This window comes from Kryptolebias marmoratus, linkage group LG6, assembly GCF_001649575.2.
Source record: "Kryptolebias marmoratus isolate JLee-2015 linkage group LG6, ASM164957v2, whole genome shotgun sequence".
NCBI lineage: Eukaryota > Metazoa > Chordata > Actinopteri > Cyprinodontiformes > Rivulidae > Kryptolebias > Kryptolebias marmoratus.
In genome coordinates this window covers 10,233,517-10,257,286 of record NC_051435.1, presented here as the reverse complement: position 1 = coordinate 10,257,286, position 23,770 = coordinate 10,233,517, and the positions used below count along the sequence as shown (strand labels likewise).

Below are 23,770 nucleotides of genomic sequence, written 5' to 3'. Positions count from 1 at the left end.
CTGCCAGAAAAGAACAGTAAGATCACAGCAACTGCTGGTCTGTAACATCAGGTAACATGTTAGAAGGCAAAATAATAAAACTGACACAAAAATATCAGTTATTCAAAGCACTGGGTTTTTTTTTACTTTTAAACTACATTTTCAATTTTACCTGCAATATAAATCAAAGGACGACACGTTTTGCGAGATCTTTGCCTGAATTTTGGCATTAACTGTTGTCGATGACCTTGTCTGATTCTTAGCAAAATATCCCATGAACCACTGGATGGATTTTATTGAGACTCTCATAATCACTAGGTGTATATTTACAAGCTATTAATTTCTGCAGTCAATCCAATTCAAGATGGCCGCCACATCTAATTAACCTTCGTTAATAATAATAGCTATAACTTAATTCAATTTTTAGGTATTGAGCTAAACTTTGGTGTAGTTGGAAAGGTGGTGGGTGATATGCATTAGCTAGGTCTTTCATGTGAAGATGTTTTATCAGGCTTGCACTCAGCAGTCTGCCTGCAGCTGAACGATAGGGGAGACTCTTTTGGGAACAGTAATGTTTACATTACGGTTCAAACAGAGGATGGGGGAGAGCTGTTTCTGTTTCACGTATGAGAGGTGAAACAACAAGAAATAAAGACGACAGAAACACTTTGATTTATTACCTCTCACACAAGAATATGTGATAATAAGGTATTTGTTGGTTTTATTTGATTAGCTGTATTGATCTTAGATATAAAAAAACATGTATAAATAATCAGCAGGCATTCAATAGCTCAGAAAATGCACAAATTTGAAGATTAAGGGTTTCATATTGACTGAAGTCTATAAGCATTTGTATGAAAATGTCAAGGAAAATCAGCATTTTGTTTTATTTCCTACATGTCTAAATAAACACACATTAAGCTACATAATGTTTTGCCTATTTTTTCCATCCCATTGTTAGTTTTAGACTATGTAGTTCATGTGTGCTGTTTTAGCTGTTAGGAGTGAACCCATTTAACACGAGTAGATTTGTTCATCCTTCATGTCATGAAAAACATAAATTAAAACCAAACAAACACACACTCACATTTAAGACACACAAGCTCAATTATGGGAAAGAAAAAACCAAGTGGGAAAAACATCACTGGAATCCATAAAGAGGCAGTTCCTCAATCAGCCCATTAGGAGAGAAATTTGTGGCTCTGTGGATCCATTCCACTTCTAATTTCAGTAAATCGTTATCCGTTCCCCTCTGCCACTCAGTATAAGACAATACGGGTGCATCTCAAATCGTCTGTGGAGTGGCTGCTCTCAATAAAGTGTGGCACTGTGTGAGATTTTCAAACACTCCTGAGAAATCAGTTGTTCTGCGTGTTTTTCCAGCAGTCCAAATGGGCTGTATCATGGGGGGAAAAAAATATACAAATCTGTGTTATGTATCAAGTTTATTGACCTAAAGTATCTTACATTTCTCTCCAGGTGCAAACCAACGAAAAATATTGTGCCACTGTTACTTTTTTAAACTCTTTAACAACTATAATGTAATTTATAAAGATGGTGTTGTCACTATGGGTAGAAGGAAGCTATTGATCAAATTATTAACTATCAGTTGTTTTATTTGCTTTCGCTCCCTCAGCTGAGAAGTGCTGTGCAAAGTTCGTGTTTGCTAACTGACCCTAGCAAACACAAAAGTAGTTATAACTCAGTCATTTTTACAGATATACATAGTATTTACAAATAACTTGCTGCTTTAAAAAACATCTTAAGTTGTTAACTGAGGAATCACTATGCAGCATTTAGGAATGTAAGAAAAAAATATGACCTCTGTGTCTATTTTGTTCCATTTTTCTACTTTTTCATAAAACCTTGCTGCCTTTGAGTTTGTAGTGTAGGTATGTCTATACATCTGGGTGATGACGCATACGTGTGGGATATATAGTCTCATTTTTGACAAGCAAAAGTATGCTGTAAAAAAAATTCTGCAGAAGTATGAAATCTTGTCAAAAGACCTTCCATTATTTTGTGGAAACGAGCCCTCACATGGTATTTTCATGTGACAACATAAATGGCTGGAAAAACTCTCCTGCTGAATCTGCAAGTTCAGGACAGGTCTAAATATGAGTCTCAATAAAAAGTGCATTCCAGGAGTGAAAGGACCTGCAAATCTGAAGATAAACGCGTGCAGATGTGCTACATAAGAGGATATTCTTTTATCTCAGGAGGAGCGATGTTTTTTAAAATGAATTCCGCTGGTTCGCTCTAAATCGACGCAAATGGACACTGGAAATGACACGGGCACTGAAGGGGAGAGATTACAGGTCCTCTATCTGCTTTTTTGCAGTATATTCAACATCTCACTGACTTAACAGATGGATTTTATTATGAACTGAGTAAAAGCTAACAGGTGGGAAGATGTGTCGAGAATAAACTTTAAGATTTAGATGGCCAAAAGCTGTCTTCCCTCAAGACTCTGAATAAAATGCACTTTTCTTGATAAGAAAAAAAAAACTAGCTGCTCCCCTGCTGTAAGAAAGTGGGGGTGAGTGACAGCAAAGATAAAATGGGTTCTTTGGTGGCTAGAATAGAAAAGCACTGTAAACTCAGAGGCAGCCTGCCAGTGTTTCTTGATAGTAGCTGAGAAAAAGAAAAAAAAAAGTGGCATTCACAGCCTCAGCCATTTAAAAGAAGCCTATCCAGGTTTGAGAGGCTCCAGGATCATATCCTTCAGGCGCCTGGCTCAGTCATATTCTCAGCTGCAGCTCGGCACTCGGCACAAAGAGCACAGCCGAGGGGCCTGGGAGCGCAGACCTTTTCATTTCGACTCTGTTAAATCATCACAATCTGTACTTTCTAATAAATAAATCAGAGCTTTTGTGTGATTAAGCAGCCCGACGGTACCAAAGCAAATGACACTAAAACCGATGTGAAAATGAAGGTTTACTCAAACAGCGTCTCTGGATAAACTCGAAGTATGAGGAACGCAAAGCGGGAGTCAAAGAGTTCTTCGCCACCTCATATTTAGTGACAAATATCAGAAATACACTCCTCATCCCTTGCTTCCTTTCTGTCTGGCTTTTCACTCACATGGTCATGCCCGCATACACACACACACACACACACACACCCACACACATAGACATACTCACTCATCAAAACATTGCTGTCAGCAGAATCCCCTGACAGTCTATCACGGCTGTGGAAGCAGCTCAAGTGTTATGTATGAGAAAAATACCAACGAAAACAAGCATGAGAATCTGGACGTTACACACACACACACACACACACACACGCACACATACAAAGCACCATCTCACAATGCTGCACTGCTGCCATTGTCAGGAACTTGGCTGCAGCTGAAAATCCATCCACAAAAATGCCAACGGTGCTGCAACACTGGATTACGAGGTGCAGCATTCAATTTGAGACAATTATCCAGGTTTGAATTTTTTGTTTCTGTTCCAAGTCTTTGTTTCCATATGAGAAGCTTCGATGGTGCACAAAGAAATGGAAAGGTGAGACAAAGCAAACTATTAGAGTGGTGTTTTCGAGGCTTTCAAAAGAGAAAGGATTTAAAAGGCCAGAAACACACAGCTCTTAAATTGTCACAACAGATTGGCAAGTTTTTTTACATTAAAATAATAGAATGATTTGTACACATAACTAAAAAAATATGAAGAAATGTTTAGGGTGAACCAAGATTTCAAAAATTGTTAAAGCTGCTGCCAGTGACTCATTAGGGTTATCATGGTAACCACACCTGTGCTCTCACTCCCTGGCAGCACTCCTAATGAGAGGTAGACAGAGACGTAAACTAAAAAGTAAGCCTCCAACAAACAGTAGATGTGCAAAAACTTCCTCCTGAACCGTGAGCAGCAGAAGACTCTGATGGTCACCCACGTGAAGGTTTACATTTCTACAATGTTTTATGAAAAAAAAAGACCCTTCACTTCCAGTTTTGAACAGCTTTAATGTTACTGAAGTGAAGTCTATAGGAACTTGCATGTGCACTCTTTACACTCTGAGGGCATTTGAGAGAAAACCATACGTTCTACAGCACTGAAAGACAAAGTGGGTAAAAATAGACAAAAACACCTATGTTTTGATGCATAATTTGCACAGCCACTAAAAAAGTTGTGGGAACGAGAAGGGTAAAGTTTATGCAGCTCAGAAGTTAGTAAGGCAACATTGTTTAAACATAAAGATATCAACATGCTTTTTTCATTCACGTGAAGTCCAACTTTCTGTGACCTGTTTAAACTTTGAACGATGTTTCTACTGTGAAATATGTCTGGGATATTCACCAAATGCCTTTGCTGCAAATGAGGAAATTTCCTGCTGTTTTTTTTTTTTTGCAAATTTCCTCCACATCCTAGAATGTGCCTCTACCAAAAGTCAAAGCACACTATTCCCCATAGAACCTCACATTTCCATGTTTTTAAAGCTGGCGGGGCGTGAAAATGGACAAAATTTGTGAACACAGTATTAAAAGGGTGCTTTTATGTTTATGCACTGAAATCCTTAATAAGCCACATAAAAAATGTAATTTAAATATTGTTATTGTGGCCACGAGTTCCAATCATCTGTTTCTATGGTGACCACTATAAAGTGGTTAAAAAAAAAGAACTATAAGCATTCAGTGACCTGTTTTTCACAGTTTGACTTTTCATAGATGCAAATAAGCCCCCTCCCCTGGCTTAATACCGTTTCACTGTGATGGTGGATTCCAGTTGTTTTGCAGCATTGAGATTTCATTCCTTCCGTACAGCAAAAGCCGAGCAGTAAGAACAAGGAAGAGGATGATAGAAGGAAAAAGCAGGGGAAGAAGTGCACTGCCATGGGGGAGGGGAGAGCCTGGATGCTGAGACGATTGCTAGAGTGTGGAGGCTGTTGGAAAGGAAGGGAAGGGAACGGGAGCGGGGCTGCCAACCATCTCCACGCAAGGTGGGGTGTCGGGCAGGCAAGAGGAGCATATGGCTGTGGGCCATTAACACAGCCAGGAGAGGACATATTACCAAGTGAAGGCAGGGATGAATGCTGCCATAAAGGGAAGCAGTTGAGCAAAAAAAAATCTCAGTCAATAGGTTTCCTTGCAGCTAAACAACACCTTATTAGTCAAATAAGAAAATAAAACACAGATAGTATGTCAGCTGGAGCTACGAAAGATTTTCTCCTCATTATATTTTGAACCCAGGAGCCAAAATACGTTCTCATTTGTAATACGAAGGGATAAAAAACGATATTCACATACTGATCAGCGTTATTACATCTACTTAGAGTAAAAGGAGCTACTGCTCGAAATGAGCAGATAAAACAGGGGGGATTTTTATGTCTCAAAGTGATAAGACAAAGCAGTTCTGTGGAATAGTTATGAACAATCGATATCTTACTTGTAAATAGCTTTTTAAACAGCCTCAGTTTGGAGAAATACAGTTTAACTCTGACTGGATTGATGAGCTCAAGGCTAGTCCAAATGTAGCAAAGATCAAAGTGGATTGCTACTATCTTAAAAAAGCTTTAATCTAAAGTAATAATAATAATTTAAAGTGGGTCATGTGAAAGCTGTTTAATAAACGCTTACATCACCTTTAGTTTCGCTTTAACAGTCATCCTCTTTCCATACAGCTCGCTACGTAACTCGAGGGTCCTGGATCCGTCCGAGCTACGCCATGAGACAGAGACGGAGGAGGTGATAGAAATGTTGGAAGGTCAGATACTTCTCCCCCTATTTTTAACTGAACCTTCTTTTTTTTTCTTTAGCGCTGATTGTGGACATCATGGATGTGAGTCACAGACTGCTGGGACCGGGTCCCTGTGCTACCTGGGCGTTATGCTTCATCCAATCATTTAGACCAGAGAAACAAACACGACTTTGATTCATCATAGTTTCTTGTATATAGATGAAATGACATTAAAAAGAATGACTCATTATTACACATTTATTTACATAGAATTCTATGGTTAATGCAAGCATAAACAATGGAAGTGGTACCCAGCTGTAGCACTTTTGGTCACATAAACTGCACTTAAATTTTTGAGATTGGAGTTGGTGTAACATGGCAGTAATCTACTTTAATATTGTCCCTGCAGTCTAGCCATTAACTCAGTCAGAATTAAAGTCCATTTCTCCAAACTGAGGCCATTCAAAGAGCTATCTACAGTAGGCAAGTTATTAAAAGTTCATAACGTTTCCACAGAACCCCACTTCATAAGATCTGAACTATCCCTTTGAGTGATCTCTCTCACTCGGATGGTATTTTAGAAGGGCAACTCACTGACAAAGCATCCCCTATTGTGTTTTTAATTTTGTCACTTCACCTAGACACCAGATTATTCCAGTAAAGCCAAGTATGTCTGAGAGACAAAAAAAGAAAGCAACATCTCAGAGGAACCAGTAGCGAGAAGACGAGTCTTAAGAATAAGGTGTTCATGTTTTGGCCTTGGGTTTGATCCACTTGCACTTAAGGGGCCTCCACAGCTCCACCAATCAATGCTGCCTGTGAGCAACACTGTAAGAATAACACAACCCACCTCACGGCGATAACCTCTTAAACAAGCCGAGCACAATGCCATCTCATTTATGGTCATGTAACTCTCGTCATGTGTGCCTAACCTCCATTATGGCTCAGTCTCGTAAATGCTGAGGTCTCCACTTTGTGTTATAAATCATCAACAGAGTGTGCTCCTCAGACTGAAACAAGGGCAAACCGGAGCTGGTCAGTTATTGCCAACTCTCAGCAGAGTGACATGAAAGCTGTGGCTTTGCTGCTTTGGTCAAGTTCGTCCCACGTCTGCCACCACGCCTCCTCTGCCAGTGATTTATTGCCATCCAGCAGGGACTTGACAAATCCCTAAAGACACAATTACCGTGCACCCCCTATGGGAAGCCAGCGCAGTTCATCTAAAAGGGATAATGAATCCAGGATGTCATAGCTGCTTTGCTATAATGCCCATTATTTTTATCCATAGTGCAATTATTGAATGAACATCAGGTAAATACCCTTGTTTGTTTTTTCTTAAATTAGAAATGCTGAGTTTAGTAGTTCTTATTGCAATGTGTGAGCAAAGGCAGGCTGTCTTCATGCTGACTGTAAATTTATGTTTTATAGTATTCACAGAACCAGCCTGGCAACAAATCTCATGAAGCTTTAAAAGTCATAGCAAACAGGAAGAGGCACTGACTCATCGTTATCATTATTTCATGGCAGGGATTTTCCTCATTCCTGTAATGAGCAAAACGAAATTGCAAACATAACCAAATGCACAACCCAGAAGGCCACACAGTCGAGTCAAACATTGGATGGAACAATTGTCACCTCGCGCTTCACAAAGTTTGCATTCGCTGCACAGTTGATGTAGCATTTTATAATAAATTTTTTAACCTAACTATTTTGTTTCTGTAATTGACAAATGTGCTGCATGAACTGCATGATATTGTAAAAACTATTAGCAAGCTTCTGAAATGGTTTCAAACTCAATTGTGCATATTTAATTAGGTCTAAAGCAATTTAAAACTGCTAAATGTGAAAGCTGTTTGTCAAAAAGATATTTAGATTCTTTATTTAAGTGAACGTGGCAAGAAAGTAATTGAACCTTTAAGTGATTCAAAAATCTTCTACAATATGATTATTTAAATGTTCCTATAAGTCTGAGGAAAGCTTTAGATGATGCATTCACTGTATTTTGAAAAAAGAAAAAGTCCTAACTTTTTTGTTTTGTTGTTAACTGTAAATTCTCAGAAGTTAATTCACATAACTGCAAAAATGAGCCACTGATGCATCACCAGCACTCCTCTTCTAAATATCCACTTGAAAACCTGATCTAAGCTTTTTATTGGTAGAATGGACATTCTGATTTTCTGTTTGTCATTAAATGCACCATTAGCTGAAGCTGACAGAACAAAAACAAAGTTATTCTTTCAAATTTATGGAGCCCGGCAGGGGCCAGGAGTCGAAAGAAAACCAGATGTCAGGAAATCCCTTCTTTCAGTTTAGTAAACCGTAGCACAGATTTACTGTTATTTTCATGTGCAGAAAGTGTTGAGCTGTGTTTTCAGTGGGACACTGAGGAGAAGAGCTAATAGGAAAACAGAAGTCAACACAATACTGGATGTGAAACTGAAACATGTATATTTAAATCCATCTGAGGATTTTTATCCTTGAGTTTTTGCACTTTGTAGACAGTTCCTGAGGACTCATCTCAACAATAAACCCATATGTAATTTGTTGTGACTTGTTTTGATTAAAATGAGATTTTAACATCATCTATTATTGTTGTTGTTGTTGAATGAAGGTGAGATTATGATCCTAAGAGTGAGACTCTGTCTAACTTTCCAACTTTACTGATTTTGAATTACATTTTAATGCTAGTTCTCTAACAAAGTTGTGCATACAGTTTATCAAACCCACAGACTCATCAAACAGGGGGAAAGAATGGCAAATGATGTGCACAGAGATTTACTAAATTGTGGGGGAAAGAATTTCTCTACTTCTATTTTTCAGGCACTTGCTAGATTAAATAATAAATGGCACAACCAAGCAACATTTCTTGACATTATCCCCAATAACTTAAAGGAAATCCTGAGGAATAGAGCAACAGTGAAATCCAGAGATGTGAGACTAAAAAAGTCCAACTATTACAATACTCAGTGCTTGTATCTGCATTGCAGTGTTTTAATAATCTAGCCTTGTTCAAAACATGACTTGCAGCCTTATTGTGCCTAAAAGACAAATTATTACCAGCATTTCCTACTCTAAAGAAATTTGAGAATACAATTATTTTTCTAAATCGTTCAGTCATTTACAATTGATATATTTTGTCACAACTATCAGAAATATACATTTGTTACATTTCTTCTAATAAATAACTACTCACAAAAATAGCAAAAATATAACATATTTTGTTTTTCTTTACACTTTTAAGATTCTGATCCAGACTTTCATTTCTGACTTTGCAAACCTTATTCATGTTTTCTCTCATAGAAAGTTCAAGCAGGTAGCCAAATGAATTCAAATAGACTTTAACGAAAGAGCTGTGAGCTCCATGTGGTGTTTCGCCTCAGCTGCGCAGGCGAAGCTCGGTGGGGATGGACACTTCTCTCCGGAGCTCTCACCCTGGGCACGTTAGATCTAATTGGAAACTCCTGTTCTCACCTCAGCTGCAGCTTTTAACTTCCCCACTGAACCCAGTTTAACCCTCTGACCCTCGGGGCCGAGCCGGGGAACACGATACTACAGCGAGACGACACGTTCACGCTGTAATGACTCTGAATGAATAATGGTCAGTTTCTCTGGTCTTTCACAGCTGCCTCGCCTCCGGGGTTCACTTTCGCCAGTGTTTACCGAAGCTCTGAGGCGACCTCGGACCTCCACGGGGCTGCAGCCTCTTACTCATATGAATGAAACTACCAGGCCTCTGGCGCAACAGAAAGCTCTCCATTTTCATTTCAATTACTGCTGATGATGATAAAACACAGATCGAGTCATGACATTGGCTGCTCAGCTAATCAGAGGCAATAAACGTTTCCAATTAATTATGCAGGCTGGCTTTATTCCTCGACTGATTTGACATCAAAGTAATTATTACCCCTAATTTTATTTTCCGAGTGTATGCTTTATGTGTATTTGTTGCACAACAACTTAATTAAAGGTGCTGAGGACCAAATTTATTTGTACTACTTCCTAAATCAGGTAATTCTTTTTACTGTAACATGTCATTAAGGTTAGTTTGTCACATAATTATTGAATTTACCATAAATATTTCAACACAAACATCTCATGAAACACAATCAGTATATGTTCAAACATTAACCAAACATGGAGAATGTTTGACATAGAGCTATGCTCGGTAAAACACATAAACTATTGAAGGCCTAAGAATGCATGTTGCCCTGTGTCTTTCAGTTTTAAACTAAGACCATCTTATAATAAAAATATGACATTTGGGTCCAGCCTTGTAAAAGCTATTATGCAAAATTTGCAAACAGACAGTCAGTGTTAACTCTTAATGGTCAAAGCCAACATTTTAGGCAAAGATTTTGCACAGTGTGTTGGCCTTAGAGTGTGTATTGGGAATGATGCTCAGCTACAGCAACACTAAATTTTAGCTCAATATCGATAAAACTGACTGAGGTATAGCAATTTTTGTGTTAGCAAAAGTTGCTTAGTTGTGGCAGCCACCTTGTCCTGGGTTGACTCCAAAATATAATCAGTTGTAGATGTGGATCCAGTGATTCCTTTCTGAGAGTTTTAATAAAATCAGTCCAGTGGTTCATGAGATATTTAGCTGAAACAACAAACAAACATGTCCACAGACACATGCAACACACCAACGCCCTTTCACCTCATCAAGCGTTACCGCCCCTGCCACCTACAATATTTTTAAAAGTCCTGAAATAATCTTCTATTTCCTAACAGTATAAGCAGCACAATGAAAAAATAAGGGGGTGGAAAACAATCCAAATATTCACCCTACTTGATCTAAGACAGAAGTGGGGTCAACTATGTTTCACCCTTCGTCTTCTGAGAACCAAATCAAGAGATGAAATGTGAAGGAGGTCCATGTTCAACACACTTTCAGGGGGAAAATTATCCTTTAAGAGGGAGATGTTTAATTAGCTCTGAATGTGTTTTTCTCTGAGCTCCGACTTTTGCTGCGTCAGCTGAAGGGTGACATAAAAATCAGGCTGAAAACTCTCAGAACAAACAAATACAAGCACTGAAACAAATACTAACACAACCGAATTTATTACCGAGGAAATTTCATGCCAATAAATCCTTAAAAAAATAAATAAACTGCTCAGTAACAGCATGTGCTTAAAAACATTTCCCGTTATTTGCAGCGTTTTTTGAATTTCACAGCGAGAGTAATGATCAAATTCCACACATTTGCATGAAAGTCACATCTCTCAAACAGATAAAGGCTTTATGCTGATGATACACTTTATGCTCATGAATCACAGCAATTCAAAGCTGATGAGTGAATCTAAAAACACTTGAGAGCTCGGCGAGATTTTGAGGCCCTGTTTTGCCACCGTGTTAAACTGAAAAAACACGACACAAAATCTCAGGGACACACTGATGTGCAGTCAGACCGCTTTCTGCTCTGTGATGAAAAACGAGGCCTTCGTGGAATAAATCATCATCTTGTTTATCTTTGTTGGTCGGAACATCTCTAATCTGAAAAGTGCCAGGTCTCAAAATGGTACGCACTCGCACTGGATCGTCAGACCAAAGGAGGAAGCGTTCACACAGAAATGTTGTGAAATGGATTTAGTTGCTGATTAATTTCTTAGCTGAAGAAAGCTAAACGTCTGTTACTGGCAGCTACAGTTTATTTTGGAATCTCAGGAATCAGCTCCACTAATGAACAGATTGCCTCTGGCTTGGTGTTTAAGCCTTCACAGAGTTGAAACAGCATTGCTGGTGTTAATGGGACAGTTATCTAAACGTCTAATGTATTTTATCGCAACGCGTAGTAGCTCTGAATCAGCTTCTGGAGAAGAGTCGGGTCACCGTCTGCTTTGTGACTAAACAGCGAAAATCTCCTGCAATGCTGCATTTCATTATATCACAATTTTATCATCGCCTGAAAAGCGAAGGTGGACAATCGCCTGTGTCCATGTGTGTGTGTGTGTCTGTTAGCAGCATACCTCATGAAAAACTGGACCAATTTTACTGAAACTTGCAGAAAGTAATCATTTGATGTACACCTACAACTGATTCCCTTTTAGAGTTAAGATGGCTGCCACAACTGACTGACTTTAAAAAACAAAAATGGCTATAACTAAGCCAATTTTACAGATAGTATGGTAAAATCTGATGTGGTTGTAGCTGAGAATCCTAACATCTTGTGATATAACATGTCGATTGAACATAATGTTATTTTCAAAGTTTGACCAAAACGACTACAACATCATCATTTCTCAACCTAAGATGATCTTAGTCTGAAACACAGGCATGAAAGGCGGCAGGCTGTATGCAATCCCTCAAGAAATGCCAGATCTTTACATTTTTATGTCATTTGTTACATGAGCAAGATTAATTGCACTTTTTACCTTTTTCAAATAAGCCAGTCACTTGTGTGAAGGGATGCACACCAGGGCACACTTTCAATCAGGAAAAGTGCTTGGCTGCAGTCCATTTAGGCTGCATGGCGGCAGAGTTCAGGGACCTGCTAGAGTTCACTTGCACGTTCTCTCACGGACCACCAAGCAGTTCTTATCTCAAGGTGTGAAACTCGGAGCTTTGTCAAAGCCTTTGACATCTCTGAGATAGGTGTCCTTTGAGCCCTGACGCACCGGCTGCTGCAATATGAGATGCTGACAGCAAACTCAGCAAATGTCATTTCAGAGTGTTTACTTATGAATCATTGAACTGTGAGACCTGAGCTTAAAAACCTGTTTATGGGAGTTCGTTTTTCTCTTCTTTTTTTCCCCTGGTTGCTTGTTTTTTATATTCAATGTAACCTGGTATTTAGTTTAGCTTAGAAACCAAATGAATTTGGTTAAGTTATAGGCTTAGGGTTAGGGTCTTCTTATAATTACAGTAATTTAATTTTATCAGTACTGTTTTTATAGATGTTTACCATAGATTTAATTTACTGTGGGCAGGCCCAGTCCCTCCTCTCCATGTCTCTTTCTCTGCAGAGAGAAATCAACCCGCTGAGAGGTAAGAGGCTGAGACAACAACACCTGAGTGAACAAAATCAGCCTGGTTGTCACTAAAAGACAAAAGCTGGAAAGAAACAAGGTTTTATCCTGACTGAATGTGTTCATTCTTCCTGTGGAGAGTTTAAAACCTGTTTGTCTCATTTGTTCAGAGACAGTGAGGATCATTAAAGTCCGTAAAAACGTTACTACAGAATTCATACCAGCTAAAATGTGAACAGTAAGCAACCAAACCCAGTTTGGGAGTCCTGACTGTCCACCAACTCATCTGATAACCTGTTTCTTATTACTTATTTCTTTCCTTTTTTAATGACACTCACCTTTATTGTCAACACAAACATCCTTAACTCAGAGGGTCTTAAAAAGCATGACATAAAATGAAGTTCCTGCTCTTTTCTACCTTCTAGTGATATACATTTAAAAGTAAAATGAAACACTTTTGAAAGGTATGTCAAAATACTGTTTGCTTTGTTTCTTTTTCTCTTTCATTTCATGTAAATAGATAGATAGATAGATATAGATATAAACCTTCTGCAGTTCTACATTTATATAATATTAAATATACACGTTTTTCCCAATTGCAGTTGATATATATACGATTATATTTATTTTTTAAAAAGTCTAGACTTTTGCTTGAGAAACATTTCTTCAGGCAGACATTGCTGAATTTTAAATGAAGACCACTGTTCTAGCACATTAAAAATTAATGCTAAAGCCATTTCCACTGGAAAACCAAAGGGTTTTAACAAAACAGCAGAGCTGTAAATGTCTGATGTGAAATACGTGAGAGATCATTAATAAATATTGATTCTCTGGTATTTTGGAGCACTTGTGAGCCCCTTCGTCTGTCAGGAAGAAAACATAGACTGGCCTGACTTTTTATTTGATGAGACAATGTCTGAACAGATCAGACCACAACTGATCACAGGGCTGTTTCTGTGAACATTTATACGGTAAAGTTTTATTAATATACAGTAAATAAAGTCTCCTGACTGGGTGACCTATAGCCAAAAAGATCTGTATTATTAGTGTTCAGACGATTCTGTGCAGTAAAAATTAAATTTGTGTCAAAATAATTTGAGTCCCGGCAGTTTTATCCACTCAAATAAAGTAATGCTTTGTTTGTCACCACAACGTAACCAAACAAGCAGCTAAGAAATACATAAATAAAAATTTTTCACAACCAAAGGTTTGATCAGTACTTCTTCACATCCTGGAGTATTTTGAGCTGAATGCTGTGCAAACAAACCCCAAGAGTTTGGCACTCAGTTCTGCAGACTTTGTCCCACAAACACTTCGATTTCCGACTCCTAAAAATATTTGTTCACCTTGTTTTGTAGCCCTAACTATTAAATTTTTATCCTGTGCTGTCTTACATTTTAAAGTTCTTCCACTCTACCACAGTATTTGAAAATAAATAAAGAAATAAAAATGCCCAAACCCGAAAGCACATTATGCTTTCATTCCATTTTTATTAAAGTTTTTTTTTAATCCTCATAAAACACAGCTCTTGCACAACTAAGAATGTCTGATTTGTATATCAGTATGAGATATATGTGAATAATTCAAGTCTTAAAAAATTCACAAGCTAAAACTAAGTTTTTGAAACAGTGACAGGTGCTGCACTAACATAAATACATAATGAGCTGTTTTTGTTGTTCTAACATTAATGCGGATAAACCTTTTCAAGACGACTTCCCAGACAAATTAGATTCTTGTAAATTCACATAATATGAACTTTTAACCATATCTGACAACAAGCGCAAATATTATTATTATTATAAGAAAATGAAAGACTTCACCATTTAATTTTATACTGGGGTTTTCACAGATATTTTGAAATTATATTGCTCAAATCTGATCAACATTCTGATTCTTACTAATCAAATTTATTGGAAAAACATAATACATTTAGTAGATACAAAACAATTAGCTGATTTGCCTCACAGCTGATAGGAAGATTAAATTACTTTCCAAATATCTTTTCTTTTACTGACATCTACAAGTTTCTTGTTTTGTTTATGTGACACTTTTGCTTTTTAAATGACTGATAACTAAATATTCTTACATGGAAACTATTCAAGAGGTATTAAAGAAGACATACAAATTACAATTATCAACAATGAAACTAATGGTTGAGACATATTTGTTCCAAGATGCATACGACTGTCTGTGTGCATACATAAAGCCAGAGAAGTAGGTTAATGTGGATGAAAAATGCTGTAAACATCTGTCACGTTGTCCAACAGACCTATTACTGAGACATTTCGATGCCCTAAAGGTCTGAGTGCCTGAGAGCTTACTGTTTGATAAAAAATCCCTCAGATGACGTTTCAAGCAATGAGATCTTCATCAGGCCATTTGTTCTGATGATGAGCTGGATACTTGGAAACTTGGTGCAATAAATACAGTAAGACATGCGTGGAGCCCGACAGCGTGAATGGTGTCGAATTCTTTGGAGACATTTTTAGCTTGGCTCAAAAACAACATTAATTTGCACTTAATAAAACCAGTTCGGATCTTCTGTAGCATCATTTGAGCTGCAGTCACTAATAATCAGTCAGACTCACTGCAGACGTGACAAAAAGTGAGTTCTGTCTGACAACTGAAGCTTGGGAGGAATTAGCTCATGCAAATGAACGATGATTCACAGCACACCAGAAAATCTACAATAAAAAAGATTGAAAATAAAAAAAGAAAACAATTAAAGGTCTAGCATTACGTGAAGGAATGCATATGTCTCGTTTTGAGTTAAAACTATGTTTGTTTTGGTCAAACCTTGAAAATAATGTTAGCTTGTAAGTCGTCACACTCAACGTATTTGCTGTGAATGACTCTCAGCTACTACCACATCAAATTTTACCTCAGTATCTGTTAAATTGACTGTTCCAGTCATTTTTGTTGACTAACGCAAGTTAGCTGTGGTTTCCATCTTGAATTTTATTGACTCCAAGGGTTAACCAGATGTAGATATAAATTCAGTGACAGCTTTCTGAAAGTTTGATCCATTGCCATCTAGAGGTTCATGAGATATTTTGGAAACTGACAGATAACACACACACACAAGCAGACGCGAGCAAAAACATTATCATCTGCCTTCGCCTTTCAGAGGCAGGCAAAAATAAAGGTGGTGCAGTGAAAGTCAAGACCATAATTAGATTTAAATATAGTGGTCAGAGCCTTAAAGACCTGTGCACAAACAAATCCCCTCAAATCTCAATGAACTGAAACACTGTGAAGAAAATTGGGCCATAATTCATCCACATCAATGTGAGAGGTCAATTTGAAGATGATTACTTAAAGAGTTTTTGCTACTGAAGGTGGTTCTGAAATCTGGAATGTAATTTTACACACACTGTTTCTGCATACTGGCTTGTTTTTTTGCTAACCAAACAACAGCACCTCGTATTTTTGTTGATCCGATGCTGTATTTACCAAATTTCAAGACCCGATTTGAGACTGAGGCAAGATTTTGGCCGCCATTTTGTTAGGTGCCACATGTATCAATCTGTGCCATTCGCATGTCGGAGCCACACGTTGTTAGCGTCTTGTGCGTGCTGTACGCTGTCTCATCAGACCAAAAACACAGCGATAGCCCTCATATATCACATATAACATAGAGTGAAAACAGGAGACAGGAGTATTCTGTAATGAGCCTCCCATCAAGCATTAGCAGGAGCAACATGCCTACTCCCTTCACTTGTTTTTGATGTAGCACTCAGTATATAATTAGCTTTCAATAAACATGAACAGAAAAAGAAAACAGAAGAAAATATCAGTGGAATTTTGTAATATAGGTCAAGTGTTATAGACACTCATAACAGCTATGAGTGTGCTGTGAGCCTCCCTGTCAGTACACTATAACTGTGTACCTCTTGATTCGGGACTAAATAAAACAGGGCTGAAACTGAGCAAACTGACAGTGCCACATATTTACTTATGTTTCTGGAAGGTATTACTTTAAGGTATTAGGTAGGGAGTACCTTCTGGAACTCATCACCGTAGCACAGATATGTTTTGATTTGTGAACTATTTTCTGACAGCATTAGGCATACACAAAGACCACGGCAGACAAAAACTGAAAAGGTCACATTTTCAATGATTTGTGAACTAATATGGCATATAACTCACTGCTGAAACATAATGTTACTGTCTTTGAAGTGCTGATCTGTTAATTAAAACAATTGATGGGAAAACATTTGGCTCCTTGGCTGAGTTTAGGCTTTTAACGCTGATATTTATAATTTACTGCAGGGCTGCACAACTTATCAAAAATCTATCATCAATGCAATGTCAGTATCACAAAGGGCGTCTTGGTCCGCAATAAATCATAGCACCTAGCAAAATGGCAGGACAGATTCTCGTCTCATTAGCATAGACTTTGCTGTGGCTGCCCGATGCAGTGTAGCTCTACCTCAGTGGGACACACATTTTTTTTTACCAGAACTTCCTGTTGGAAAGTCAAACTGTTTACCCCGTCAGTCCTGTTAACTCATCAAAATCTTGAAAGTGAGGTTGTGCCTTGTCTGCTCTTTTGAAAACATACTCTGATGGAAATATTGCTCTATCAGCTACGCATTGGGGCACCGAGGTCACGACGGGGAACGCCCTGCCCTCCTGTTCAGAAATAATGACGAACAGCTCCTGCCTTTCATTCGATCTGAGAGCTTACAGCAAAAGGAAAGATTCACAGCTCCTCCTGTTCTGCATGTGTGAAAAGAAAACTTCAGTCCAAAATATTTTTGGGCGATTTCTTCAGGAAGAAGCTTGCCAAATAAGAAAATTGTGTCTGTTACTATCCAGCAGGAAGAGCAGCACGCTGGTGACGGTGAAGCTGTGCCGTGCAGTGGTGAGTATTTTAACTTGTGTTACCGGGAGACTTTTTTTTCCACACATAACACAGTTAGTTTGGCAGCTTCACTTTTTTCTTTTGCTAGTAAACACCAAGCAACCTCATAAATATTTGATCTTATTCTCTCTCTGCTGTAAAACCTGTTCTGGCAGGCACTTTATGGTACAGAACCGCCTCTGTGTGCTTCTCATTCTTCAGAGAGTCTCCTCCTTAATAAGAGGTGATGCTGCTGACATCTCATTTCATGTTCAGCATCGCATGTTTGCCTGATTCATTACTCAAATTGTGTTATGATTCCTATACCATAGGAATAAAAATAATAATAATAAAAAAAACAACCTAAGTTTAGTGCAGTGCTGCAATCCTGAATACTCAAGGAGAGGTTGCCATGGAAACAGAGTTACATTGGCCAGAAATGAAAGCGACTAAGGATTTAGACTTTCACTGTACATCAATTTTTAACTATAGATTGTTTCTACATCAGCATTTCCACAAACGACGCATAATTATGGCTGCAGGGAGAGCGATAATCTCAAGAAATGAAGGTGAGAATGACACGATGACACACCTGCCTCACAATGTAGAACTATAAATATCTGCTAATTATAAATAAATCACATTCCTGAACCGAATCCTTGCGTGCCTTAAATGTCACGAGCACAAAGCAGCAGGTAAGATGTGCTTAAGGCTGGACACACACATTTACACAAAAGAGACAAACGTACAGTTACTCAACTAATTAAAGAGCTAGCATTCCTTGAAGGCATGCATGTCGCCCGCTGCCTTCCATATGAGAGTTTTAAGTCCGGATCATCTTGAAAATAACGCCATGCACAATCTCATGCGATCTCGCAAGATGTCATCCTTAGAGTATGTGTTGGAAAAGACTCTTTGCTTCTACCACACCAAATTTTACTACGATATTTTAAAAAGTGACTAAATTATAGTCATTTTTGTCTTTTCAAAAATCAATTGGCTGTGGCAGCCATCTTGAGTTGAGTTGCTTCCAAAGATTCATCAATGATTCCTTTCTGAAAGTTTCATTATAACTGTCCAGTGGTTCAGGAGATATTTAAGTGACAGTCAGGCACATGAACATGAGCAAAAAACATTATCCTCCGGCTTCAGCAGCAGGTGACAAAAACTCTAGATATCGATCCGCTTTAACTGTCTATTTTGTCATCGTAAACTGAAATAATGCTGAGCCGAGCACATTCTGACGCTCTCGGGGCTGCACTGCACAGTGTCATATATTGATATCATTTAATAATGTTCTCCTACTTTTTTAATATGTCTGGTCTCAGCAGAATGAGCCTGCATAAATACTGCATGCCCCGAGCTGGAGGGTCATACTGCATGTCAGTTAATACTCAGCTACAATAAAACTTTAATCAAACTGCAATAAATCTCTATCAGAAGTATCTATCAGGATGTGAGCATCTTCACTAATTACCGTCTGCAGCCTGTGCGCCTTCCTGTCACATCTCCATATGCTGTTTTCTCTGATCTGCTCCATTACAGCCGCTGCTCTGCTCAGAATGTAACACCGAGAGGAGCTCTCCACACCGCTTCATCAGCCATGTCAAATAAACGATTGAATTTAAAATGACCACGTTGGAGTATTTTACTCCAGGCATCGTTCATCTTGTGGAAATGGAATTTTGTAATTCCAAAGGGACCCTAGAAAGCAAATTATTCTGCCCTCTGAGAGCAGCAGTCAGAGGTGTTCAGGCACAAAGACGAGGAGTGGAGTTGGTTTCGGATGGGGAAAAGGAATTCGGATGGTCTGTTATTGACCGTAGAGGAGTTCAACACTCATATATCACATGAAAACCTGCCAAAAAAGTCCATCCGCAAACATCTGAGGGGTTAAAGGGATAGTCTGGTCATTTGTGAAGTGATGTTCTGTCAAGTATTTATCAGTAGTTAGTACCTTCTCAGCCGTGACATCAGTTACAGAGCATGGAGTACGGAGAAATGGACAAAAAGTCTTTATCCTGGCTAGGCTAATGGCTTGTTAAAATGAGGGCCAGTTTTTATTGTTTTTCAGGTTTACAAAACAACTCTTTTGTCTCAGTAACACTGACGTTGTTGAGTTGAGAAAAGAGCAACATATAATATTACCTAATGCAGTGTTCTCTCAGACAAGTATGTTGTTTTAAAGAAAGAGTTGTTTTATAAGCCTAAAAATAAAACAAATACTGGCACTTGTTTGGCTAGCCATTAGTTTAACCTGGGTGAAGACTTTTGCCTCTTTCTCCATACTTTATGCTCTACGACTGATGTCACAACTAATAAGGTACTATCAATAACTATTTGACAGAACATCATTTCAAAAGTGATCAGAAAAACTCTTTAAAATGCATACAATTCCTTCACCTCTTTTAATATCAGCTGCAATGTGTTTATCCATGTGCGCCACAGAAATGAAAATCAATAAAATGCAGTCAAGAGTTCAAAAACAAACCCAGTAGAGTGTGAGCAATTAGATCCTATGAAACAGCTCAATATTATTGATAAAAAAAACATCATACACCTCATAGATATACGTAGCCCGGAGCAACAACATCAAGTCAAACAAGCTCTTTTTTTTTGTTTTTTTCTCCCGCAGATGTTACTTACCTGTCGTCTCTACGATGCCTTCAAGTATCACCACAATCTCAAACTGCTCTGTTTGCATGGACCTCTGCGAGAGGTCATAGAAGGGGCTTTTGGTGTCAATCACATGGCAGATCGTCAGCGGCGAGACGAGAAAGAGCTGGTCCGCCCCGGTGCTGAAACCCACGTCCAGCTCCAACTGATCCAGCGGAAGGAACTCGCCTTCGGGCGTTTGGCGAGACTGAAAGAGGCACAAAGAACGAGACATATGGGGGATAGAAGCGTAAGGCAGATTTATGTACAGCTTAAAATCAGCTAAGTCCTGTAGTCCTGACAGAAAAAAATCACTGTTTTTATAAACCCACTGTAAATAGGAAACTATACTATGAAAATTGAGAAAACAGATTAATGCAGTCAAGTTTTTCCAATTAAGACTTACAGCCAAGGTGAAGCCATATCTCCCCGTCAAAGACCTGGAAACATCAGTCGTGCTTTTATTATCTTTTGCTTGGACTCCTGTAAGGCTCTGCATGTTGGTTTGAATAAATCATGTCTGCATGACTTACAAACTGTCCAAAACACAGCAGCTCATCTTTTAACTGGCACTGAACAGCATGAAAACATAACTCTAATGTTGGCTTTTGTTTTAGGATTGATTTTAAGATTTTACTGCTTTTTTTTAAAGTATTAAATGATTTCACTCCATCATAAGTTATCTCAACATCTACACTCCAGTAAGAGGACTTCAGTCTACCAACCAGGTTTTCTTAGAGGTTCCAAAATCTAAATTAAAATATTAAGGTGATCAAGACAGTTGAGTCTCTTAAATCTGTTTAAGACTCATCTTTAAACTTCTTCAACTCTATTTTCGAGTGGAGTATGTGACCTGAATAGCTGTTTTTATGTTGTATCTCTGTATCTTATTTTGCTTTTATTTATTCTTTTAATATATTTCCTCTTTTGATGTTTTTACTGTTGTGTTGATTTCTTAAATTGCAAAGCACTTTGGTCAACTTTAGTTGTTTTTAATGCTCCAGAAATAAAGTTGACATTGACAAAGACAATGTCCATTTTTGGGAGGATCTAATGCACAGCTGATGCTAAAAATGTTGACATGATGGAACAATTGAATTTGGTTTAAATTTCTGTACACAGGGTGGATTTCTGTGCCCTTACCTGCTGTGTGACAGGAGAAAACATGACAAAAAAAGGCTTACTTACCTCTACAAAAAACACATTTGAAAAGATGGACATGGCCATGAACTAATTTAAACTTTTTAGGCTTTTTATAACCCAAATGTTTACCTAAATGTATAATTTCTCTGCTATCTACATTAATGGCAATGGACCTCTGAAACTGAGAAGATGGGCAGCAGAAAGGAGAGGCAGACCAATACAAGTTTTTCTTTTGGCTGATTCTGATTTTAGAAATCAAGGCAGCCGTTGGCCGATATACAACACTGATCTTTTTTGGGGCCAATATGTATTTTTTATTTAACAAAATATAACAATAACTGTTTAACCTAACATATAATTAAACCCTTAGATAAACTTGTATTAAACCTTAAAAATAATATATAAAGGGAATTGTCGCTTTAAAACCCCAGATTGTGGGTACAGTAAGCTGGTTATAGCTGCTGTTAAGGAATCTTTATTATCCTATTTGGTAACTAATTAAATATGTACAGGCATGCTACTTTTTTGTGGCCAGTACAGGCTGATTATTCAGTCTATCTCGAGCAGAAAGCTCCAGAAACAGCAGCTCGTGTGCACCATGTTGTTAACAAACCTCCACCTTATCGTTGAACAAGCAAAACAGCTTTCAGGTTATTAACACTTTTCCAAAGCTTTAAGAGCCTATAGGAATTTACAGGTGTAATTTCAGTCAAAGGACTGCTGTGATTGAATGTTTTTTTTTAATAGAACCTGCATCCAATTCAATGGGGGGAATAGAACTTTATCTATACCTCATCCCTTCTGAGATGTTGTCAGTGTGTGGACCTTTCTGCATCAACAAAACATGAACTCTGGTCTGAGGAGCAGATCATGCAAGGTGCACCCCCTCCTCCAGAACTACACACCCCCACCCCACTCACTCACTCACTTTGAGCAGTTTGCAGCGGATCTGTGCAGAGACCATATGGCTGTTACGCAAGTTGCCGACCCTGAACATGAGAGTGAGTTTCCCATCTCGCATGGAGATCGCCGCGTGCTCGCTGAACATCAGCGTCTCGGCCCTCTTCTTGGGCTGAGACATCTTGATGAACATGCAGCCGATCAGGAAGGCGTCGACGATCGAGCCGAGGATCGACTGGAACAGGAAGAGGATGATGCCCTCGGGGCACTTGTCCGTGATGTACCTGTAGCCGTATCCGATCGTGGCCTCGGTCTCTATGAAGAACAGGAAGGCTGAGGGGAAGTTGTAGACGTTGGCCACGCATGGAGTGTACTTTTCGTTGTGGGCTTTGTTGAGGTCCCCCCTGATGTAGGCGATGAACCACCACATGGAGGCCATGAAGAGCCAAGCCACCGTGTAGGTGAGGATGAAAATAAACAGGTTCCAGCGCCATTTCAAGTCTACCAGGGTTGTGAACAAGTCCGAGAGGTACCTGCTGGTCTCACCGCCCAGGTTCCCATGCTGGACGTTGCATCGCCCGTTCTTGTCCACGAAGCGCTGCCTCTTCTTCTTCTTCTCTGGGGGAGGCTGACTGAATCCGGACCCGCTAGATGAGGTGGTCACTACCTGATAATCGTCCCCAAATTTCTTTCGAAGTGCAGACATACTACGATGGCAGCAGCGAAGGGAGCGACGAAAGGATTCCGTGTTGTGCTCGTTGCAGTGTCCGTGCGCAATGTCTCCTGTTTGGACATAAAAGTGAAATGTCTTCGCCCCCAGTTTAGACTTGCTCTGTCCTCTTTAGCCACGTACTGCTGCTGCTACACTCTACAGCCATGAAATATCAATAATTAGGAGTTGTCCACGAACACTGAAGGTAGAAGCCATATGGGCAAAATTTAAAAAAAAAAAAAAAATCAAAATCAGGCGACGCTCAGGAGGATGAGGTATCCACACGCGCCAGTCAGTCGCAGCTTTTACAGGTTTTCAGTTGCTGCGTCGTGAATTAGTCATCCCCGTGGAGGCTGGGGCTTTCAAAACTGTACTCACATAGTAAGTTTTCACTGGGAAGTTGAAAAATCCCCTCAGCGCCTCGGCAAAACGCGAATATCTCTGCGTAATTATTCGATGAAAGCTCTCTGCGCGCACGGGTTGGCGACCGTGTTGGACACAAGTCGTCCCTTCCTTTTGTGATCAGGAGATAAACTCTCAGCATATGGCCGAATTAAAAATAAATTAAAAAAAATAAATAAATAAGGAGCTGGAGGAAGAAAACAAATCACCGTCCCAGTGTCGTCATTTTCGGGGGGCTGCGCGCATCAACACGGATCGCCAAGCTGAAGCTCTGCTTTGGGGGGCAGCTTTTGCCTTTTCTGTCAGTTAAACATCGACTGGCTCCCTCATTGTTCGGAGATCCAACAGATGCTCCTCTGGCTGCTCGGGTTCCCTCTTTTCTCTTCGATTCCTCTGCTCGGCTCTTGCGCACTTTTTGCATCTCCGGTGATGCACCCCTCACTGCTGCCTGCTGGAGCTGAAGACAGGCAGTGAGGAGGAGGAGGAG

At 39.1% G+C, this 23,770-nt stretch overlaps 1 protein-coding gene across 1 annotated transcript in view; it reads right to left on the bottom strand.

Annotated features, from left to right (window-relative positions):
• Positions 1–23,745, bottom strand: part of kcnj3a (potassium inwardly rectifying channel subfamily J member 3a) — a 30,953-nt gene extending 7,208 nt beyond the window's left edge. The window contains exons 1-2 of the mRNA XM_017424575.3: positions 22,198–23,745; positions 20,118–20,334 (exon numbers count right to left, since the gene is read on the bottom strand). Coding sequence (XP_017280064.1) covers positions 20,118–20,334; positions 22,198–22,875 — 895 coding nt within the window. The 5' untranslated portion in view covers positions 22,876–23,745. The remainder of the gene's footprint in view (positions 1–20,117; positions 20,335–22,197) is intronic.
• Between the last annotated feature and the right edge of the window lie 25 nt (positions 23,746–23,770).